At 39.4% G+C, this 8,559-nt stretch overlaps 1 protein-coding gene and 2 pseudogenes across 1 annotated transcript; all 3 read right to left on the bottom strand.

Annotated features, from left to right (window-relative positions):
• Positions 1–3,120: 3,120 nt before the first annotated feature.
• LOC102471271 (40S ribosomal protein S17 pseudogene) lies at positions 3,121–3,527 on the bottom strand (annotated as a pseudogene).
• Positions 3,528–4,465: 938 nt separating this feature from the next.
• Positions 4,466–5,577, bottom strand: LOC102470850 (olfactory receptor 1P1). Its single transcript, XM_006167583.1, has 2 exons — positions 5,277–5,577; positions 4,466–5,133 (listed from the first exon to the last, which is right to left on the bottom strand). Exons 1-2 carry the CDS (start codon positions 5,560–5,562, stop codon positions 4,466–4,468), a joined length of 954 nt encoding a protein of 317 aa, XP_006167645.1. The 5' UTR covers positions 5,563–5,577.
• A 788-nt stretch (positions 5,578–6,365) lies between these two features.
• On the bottom strand, positions 6,366–7,379 carry LOC102494491 (DCN1-like protein 5; annotated as a pseudogene).
• Between the last annotated feature and the right edge of the window lie 1,180 nt (positions 7,380–8,559).

The following is an 8,559-nucleotide window of genomic DNA, read 5'->3' as shown; positions in this document are numbered from 1 at the left end:
ATTGCGAGTACTTTCATGTTCTTGAAGAGAACAGGATAGAGAGAATGCTTTCCCGCACAGCTTACAATCATAGGGTTTCACTCCTTTGTAAATTATTTGATGCTTTCTAAATGAACTGGAATAAGCAAAGGCTTTCCCACATATCTTACACTCATAGGGTTTCTCTCCAATGTGAGTTTGTATGTGAATATGAGCTTGTCCAGAATAAGAAAAACCTTTCCCACACTGGGAACATTCATAGGGTTTCTCTCCAATGTGAATCATTAAGTATATATGAACCTGCCCAGGAACTCTAAAGCCTTTCCCACACTGGAAACATTCATGAGATTTCTCTCCAATGTGAATCATTTCATGCATTCAAAGAGAGGATGACTGAGAGAAGGCTTTCCCACATACCTCACACTCAAAAGGTTTTTTTCCTTTATGAGTTCTTTCATAGATATGAACATGTCTGGGAGAACTGAAGAATTTCCCACAATGGAGGCATTCATACAGTTTTTCTCCCATGTGAGTCCTTTCATGCACTCAAACATAACAGGAATGAGAGAAGGCTTTCCCACATACCATACACTTATAGGGTTTCCCTCTTGTGTGAATTCTTTCATCATTTCATAAATAACTGGAATAAGCAAAGGCTTTCCCACATAACTTAAACTGGTAGGGTTTCTTTCCTGTGTGAGTTTTTTCGTGGATATTAACACATCTGCAAAGCCTTTCACACAATGGGACATTCACATGGTTTCTCTCCAGTGTGTGTGTTTTCATGTAACAGAAATAAATTGTGATAATAAAAAATTTTCCGACACATCTTGCACCTGTTAGGTTCCAACACCACATTGTGACCCCTTGACACTTCCCCCAGTTTCATTGGAAATGAAAGTTTCTCCATTTTGCTTGTGTTCATGTGGCTTTCTTGAATATTCCTGACATTTATAATATTTCTGCCCTCTTTGAGCTCTAATAGGCCTACTAACAGATGAATGAACCAAGTCTTCCCCACATGCACTGCTCTCAAATGGTTTAAGTCCAGGAGGCTTATGCTCATTCAGGTGGTTGTCTGGAATAGGACTGATGGTGACTCCACATGAACTACCTTCTTTTTGTTCATATCATCTCTGTGGTATATGACTTCAGCACAGTCCAGGTTCTTGACAGTTTCCCACACCACATCTCTGTAGAGTTTCTTCTGTGAAGGATTCAGCAAAATCCACTCCTCCTTGGTAAAGTTCACAACCACATCCTCAAAGGCCACTGGGTCCATTTCTCAGCTTCCAGGTGTTCTCCATGTACTTCCTACAGGTCCCTCTCCCTGTCTGGCATGTCAGAGAGCCACAGAGCAGCTGCAAGTTAGACCATTTTTATTTAATATTAAGTATTGTGTGTTCAGACTGAAGTCTGACATTTTATTTTTTATTTACATTTCTGTTTTTCATTTCTCTGATTTCTTTTCCACCTTCATGTGAATTGCTTGAATATTTCACTTACCTATAGTATTTTTTAGTGTACCACACTGTACAGCTTTCTTATTGGTTGCTCTGAGCATTACATTTTATATTCATAAAATCACATTCTATTCTTCTTATCATATTGTCCATTCAAATGAAGTGTATATACTTTACTTTTCTTTAAGGAATTCACTGAAACAGAAACTGTGATTACCCTGATTTTGTGCACTTTGTGAAGTTCACCAACAGGAAAAGATAGGTGATACTTTCCTAACTAGGGTAATTGATATTAAATACCATAAAAATGTATGGTTTATATACACTATTGGTACAGAAAATTATGTCTTTTGTCTTTTTTTTTAAGATATTTTTGCTACAGAGTGTGTACACTCGAAGGAGAGAAAGAAGCAAGAAATCACACACCAGGGAGAATGGCCATGCCATAATTACTTCTCCTTCATTCCTCTTCTTGGGATCTTGGATATGCATGCACACGTGCCCAGCATGAGGTTTAAGTCACCGGATCTAAGACTCGAACCACAGTCGCCTATAAGGGAGTCCAGTGATGTAACCATTATGCAACCTGCTGGTCCCCAGAAAAATGATGTCTTAAGCCTAGGGCATTCACTTGGATATCTCTCTCTCTCTTTCTCTTACAGAGATTTTTGCTATAGGGCACAAGCGCTTACTGGAGAGACAGAGAGACAGAAAGTGAGAAATCACCCCCCCACACACACAGGTTATGGCCATGCCACAATCCTTTGTTCTCCATTCACCTCCCAGAATTCGGGCACACACGCACACAAGTCTGGCATGATTTTCATGCCCCAAAGTCTGGGACTCAAACTGCAGTCAACTACGTGGGAGTCCAGTAGGACTCAACTATGAACTGCAGTCAACCACGTGGGAGTCCACCATCTGCTGGTCTCCACTTGGATATCTCTTAATACTTCAACATGAACAATAATAAATGTTAATGTGAAATTTCAGTCACTATTACACAGAAAGAGCACAATAAATAAGAATTCAAGTCCTTCATGGATGAATGTCTGAGTTTTTGTATCACGCATCAACAAAGATCTGCCAGGCCCAGCTGCAGTAGTGCAGTGGTAACATAGCACTCTGCAACACTGGAAGCCATATGGAAAACCAGGCTTTTGTTCCTTTGTCAATTTGCCTGCATTAAGTAATCATGTGCACACCCATGATCCTGGCTGGTTAGGAAAGGCTGAGGAAGTGGCTAATCATGGCATGAAATGTTATTTAGGATGCTTGGCTTTTTTTCTCTGTGTTTCTCTCTCATTAAATAAATAAATAAGTAAATACGCTTGAAAACAAAACAAATACTGACAAAATGATAATCTAGGTGAAGGATATCTAGAATGGGTAGTAGAATTCAAGTATATCCTTGGAACAACCTACAGTAGCAGAAACTATATCTTGTCTCAGTACAATTATACTTAAATCTTTTCAGCTCATAAATAACCACTACCTTAAAGGGAATTCTGAACTATGGGACAAATATCCATCCTATTTGGAAAACAGTGAGGCTGAATTCATTTTAACAATAACAACAAATAGCAGTGCCATAGTATAGGATAGGAATTTTATAAAATTGTTTTGTTTTTGTTTTTATCCCAGGTTTATTGAAAATATTATGGCATAGCAGAAAGATTCAAATGGCTCTACGTGGTGTTTTGAAATTCATTCCAATTGTAAGCGGCATGATCTGCAGGTTGGACAGGGTGCCAAATTCTAATACTTCAGTATTTCCTTCATGTCAGGATCCACTTCAATGATTTCCTTATCCAGGGCTGAGACCTCAGGAATATAATTATCTCTCTTTTTTCTCTCGTTCTCCTGCAGCTTGATGGAGATGCCTCTCACAGGGCCCCTCTGAATGTACTTCATGAGATTCATGACATTGCTTGCTATCTTCATGAGGAGTTTCTTGCTGGGAATAATGGCGATTTCCTTGCACATGTGCTCATTCATGTGGAAGTCGTTGCCTGGGCACATGTAATACTTCTCGAAGATGGCCTGGGCCACCTTCTCCATGGTTTTGGTGCGAACATGGCCCATGTTGGTAGGTCTTTGGTGAAAGAGCAGGAATTGTATAAAATTGTATAAATGGATCTGAGTGACAAAAGCATGGATTGTTCTGAACACAGACTATGTACACCTCCTTATTTTTATTTGACCATATATTTGTTCTTGAAGTTATCACCTGCCTCCAGAATCATGTCACTACCATTGACTGCCTTACCCTTGTCAAAAAGAGTAGAGGGCTATTCAGCACAAAGAACCAAAAGGTGTGTGCAATCTATCACCATTTTTGCGAATCTCCTCAAGATGACTGGAGCCCTAGCTGAATCCCCAGACTCACATGAAATACAGGTAGATACATATACACACAACATTCACAATTAGCCATGATGTAAACAGATAAGAGAGAAGATTAGAGAAGAGCTACAAACTAGTTATGCTAATATTTAACTTAAATTTATTATCTTCTTATTGAAAAATTCAAAATAAATCAGTGTTACAAAAAAGTACATAGATCATTCCTGTATTAATAGCTGCAAATATTTTTTACATAATTTGAAGCAGAGAAGTTCATACAATTTCCCATTTAGGGAAAAAAATACACTTGTTCCCTTAAAGTTGTAAATGCTTTGCTATCTATACTGACCTTACTTGCTAAGTTTCCATGACCTCACTTATCAAGTTTTAATAAATTGGCATAACTCTCCAGACTTTTAGAATTGTGCATATTGCAAAAGACATCTCTCCTTATGAAAAGTTATTAATGAGTAAAATAAATGAGCAAATAAACATCTTTTAACAGATACTTTCAAGTATGAAGCAAAATCTTGATTTTCCTCACTAATACCAAACTTATGGTGAGAAGTCAGGAACTAGAGGTAAGACTGTGGGATTCAGATACGAATTACTTGAGGTAGATGTTTCTATAAAGTCCCACATGGGGGCAGAATATATCTTCAGTTTCTCTGCAGAAATCACTGGCCCCATGAGAAGAAGACTCTACCCCTGAGGAGTCTGGCCAGTGCACCCTTCATGTCCTTGTTCCGCAGGCTGTAAATGAAAGGGTTCAAGAGGGGAGTCACTACTGTGTACATGACAGCAGCTGCTGTGTCCTCCTCTAATGAGTTGGAGGAAGATGATGAGGGGCATAGATAAGCCCTGATCACTGTCCCAAAGAACAGCACAACAACAGCAAGGTGAGAACCACAGGTAGAGAAGGCTTTGAGCCTTCCCTGGGCAGAGGGAACTCTGAGAATGGTTGACACTATGAAGATATATGAGACCAGGATGAGCATAAAGGGGATTAAAATGACTGATCCTCCCAAGAAAAGGAGCACAAGCTCATTGACCTGGGTATCAGAGCAAGACACTTTCATCAAGGGACCCAGATCACAGAAGAAGTCAGGAATGATCTTTTTAGAACAGAAGGAAAGGCGGAACATGAGGAAGGTGTGGGTCATGGCAACGAGATTAGTCAGAATCCAGCAGGCAGTCACCATAAGGGTACAGCGCTGGAAGCTCATGATCATCCTGTAGTGGAGAGGGTGGCAAATGGCCACATAGCGATCATAAGCCATTGTGGCCAGAAGAAAGATGTCCATGTCTCCAAAAGTCAAGAAGAAGTAAAGCTGAGCCAAGCAACCTGCATAGGATATGGATCTGCTCTGGGTCTGGATGTTCACCAGGGCCTTGGGTACAACCGTGCAGGTGAATAGAATCTCTGTACTTGACAGACTGGCACCATGTCTCCAAAAGTCAAGAAGAAGTAAAGCTGAGCCAAGCAACCTGCATAGGATATGGATCTGCTCTGGGTCTGGATGTTCACCAGGGCCTTGGGTACAACCGTGCAGGTGAATAGAATCTCTGTACTTGACAGACTGGCAAGGAAGAAGTACATGGGGGTGTGGAGACGTGTGTCAGTGCCAATGGCCAGGAGAATGAGCAGGTTCCCAGTCACAGTGACCACGTACATCCACAGGAACAGCAGGAAGAGGATATGCTGCTGCTCTGGCTTCTCTGAGAGTCCCCAGAGGAAAAACTCAAAGATGCTGGTCTGGTTTCCTCTCTCCATGATCCCAGAGGTCAGAGGAAAAGATGCCAAGTAAGACCCATTAAAACTCTATAAAAATATTTCTGTTTAGATGATTGGCCAGTATGCTACCTTCTGAACTGTAAAGAAGAAGAAAGAATGACAACATATTGACCACCTATGTAAGCAATGAATGTTTATTGAAATCTACCAAATCCACTATGCTGGAAAGCAGGGCAGACACAATTTAAAGAAATTAAGAGGTTTTTTGTTTGATTTCTCAATAGTATAATATAGTGCAACATTTGGACCTAGTACAGTGCTAGGTAAACAGGACTGTGATACATACTGCCTAAATGTATGATGGGCATCAGACTAAATTTAAATGTTTTTTTTTTTCATGTTAAGGCCTTTGTCATGAACCTGAATCTTTATTGTTTTGAAATAAATGTTATAAACATAACTTGAAACAAAAACGCAATATTCAGTCTCAGAAGAGGTGTGGTTCAACACCTATCACATGTAACAAGAAAACCTCTTTAAAAAACAGTAAAAAAAAGTACCATGAGAAGTCTTTTATATGAATGAAAATGAACCCTTTTGATTTTTCCCCCCTCTTTTCACCAGGTTTTATACACATGGAAATCAAAAGATTTGCATTTTCATTACAAAAGTTCTTGTCTGACAAACTTTTTGCCACTCAACAAATTCATCAAGAAGAAAAGGCCAAGCACCATCATCATCCTGGTTACTAAGATCTTTATAGACTGTTCTGCTGAATTCTTTTTAAATGAACCCTTTTGATTTTTCCCCCCTCTTTTCACCAGGTTTTATACACATGGAAATCAAAAGATTTGCATTTTCATTACAAAAGTTCTTGTCTGACAAACTTTTTGCCACTCAACAAATTCATCAAGAAGAAAAGGCCAAGCACCATCATCATCCTGGTTACTAAGATCTTTATAGACTGTTCTGCTGAATTCTTTTTATTATTTATTTATTTAATTTTTTTGGGAGAGATTTTCACTATAGGGCGCGTGCGCTCGCCAGATAGACAGAGAGAGAAATTAGAGATAGAAAGTGAGAAATCACCCCCCAGGGAGGATGGTCACACCACAATCCCTTCTCTTCCATTCTCCTCTCGGGATCTTGGGCACGCACGCACACACGCCCGTCGTGAATTTTAAGCCACCAGGTCTGGGACGCGAACCACGGTCGACTACGTGGGAGTCCAGCGACATAGCCATTATGATAACTGCTAGTTCCCCTGTTCTGCTGAATTCTAATACATTATACCACCGATCTTTATTTATAACACTATACTTTGATTGCTCTATGTACAGGTAAATACTGAAAACAGTGGTCATGTCCTCCCAAGCAGAAGAGCTAACATAGATTTAGCAGTAGCAATGTCAAGCCTTCTCTGATCTTTATCCCTTGCAAAATAAAAGGCATATAGGTAGATATTCTTAAATGCTGCAATATCATTCAACTGTGAACACAAAACGTCAAATTTGTTCTGTAACTTTTCTGTGCAGTCACATGGTAATGAAGTAATTCCCTTTAATCATTCTTTCTTGGGAAAAAAAAAAAAAAACCACCATGATTTTGACCTCCAATTTCCATGCTAAAACTAACATAATAATATTTTCAGGTTCAATACCAATGTCTTCACTAAATTTTTCCATTCCTTCTGACCCTACAACTTCATCAGGACCTGCATACTCATAAATCCAAGTCAGGCACTTCTTACTTGAAAAATGTTCCTCTCCACGTATCAGTCTAGCAGAGGTTTGGGATCTGCAATAAATAGCCTGTGTTTTGTTCAGGTTCAAGTCTCCAACTGTGTTGTCAGCCATGTAGGATGCAGCTACCTTAACCTTCACACCATCATTGTATCACTCTTATTCTTTACCAGCATCTCTAAAAAGCAATTCTAAAATAATCATCTCTTAAAATACTCACAACCTTGGTTGTGTGACAGTATTTCCTCATTTTCCAGATGTGGAACTATCCTGAGTGGTTAGCCAAGGGTTAAACATGGAGAGGGAGTACACGGACACTGTTCTCCTAAGTTCTGGTCAGTTTGGGCACTTGAGGACTAGAAATCTTTTATTATTATTATTATTATTATGTGTTATAAGAACATAGCAGGAAGGATAAAAAAGCTTTGTCTAGATGACACAAACTTGTCCTAAAGCTTTGCAATTGATGACAACCAGAAGCAGCTGAGGAGCTTGGAAGTCACTAAATTTAAATCTTATAAATATTTACTCAAAATTCTCTACCCATTTGACTTTCTTTTAATAATTCTCAGACCTAAGATTGTACCAGTTCTGATCCACCATTTTCAAAAATCAATATTCTGAGAATCCAATTTCTTATTAGCTAATCTTCAAGAAACCAATTCAACAATAAAACAACTGAATAAAGACCCACTATATAGAAATTATTCTTAAAGATGTCAGTGAAACAATAATGAATGAATCACAATCTCTAATCTGTGGAATATTTGGTTGCATATACACACAAAAATACCCCCAGAATCTCTGAGATAAGCAGACTGTGGCAGAGTAGGAAGGCTCTTTGGGCCACAAATGTGCTTCAAATGGATGTGGATAATATATTGAGGCAAATTCTTGAACAAAGACCAAGAAGTAGGAAACCCAGAACAGGTGTAGAGATGGCAAACAAGAGTTTTGATCTGGAAGTATAAAAGAGACAGCAGAAGAAGATAAAGCAGGAAAGGGAACTGAGGACCAAACTTGGGGGAGCTTAGAATGAAAATTAAAGGACTTGGCACTTTATTCTCTAAGTTATAAGTAGCCACTGAAAGCATTTGAGCAGGCAGTGAAGTCGTGCTTGAGCAGAGCCAATACGTGAAAATCCTGTTCCACTTCCATGTGTGAAAACAACTGGGTTGGGTATGGAGTCTATCAGTCTGGTGGAAACGAAACACCTACCTTGTTGCTAAAAGGGACTAGGCAGTGGACCAGGGAGGGTGGCACAGAACTAACGTGTCACCCTGCAATGCTGAAG

The sequence above is a fragment of the Tupaia chinensis genome, unplaced genomic scaffold (genome assembly GCF_000334495.1).
Source record: "Tupaia chinensis unplaced genomic scaffold, TupChi_1.0 Scaffold144899_1, whole genome shotgun sequence".
Lineage (NCBI taxonomy): Eukaryota > Metazoa > Chordata > Mammalia > Scandentia > Tupaiidae > Tupaia > Tupaia belangeri.
Note: the sequence above shows the minus strand (reverse complement) of the source record. Positions and strands in the feature narration are given on the sequence as shown.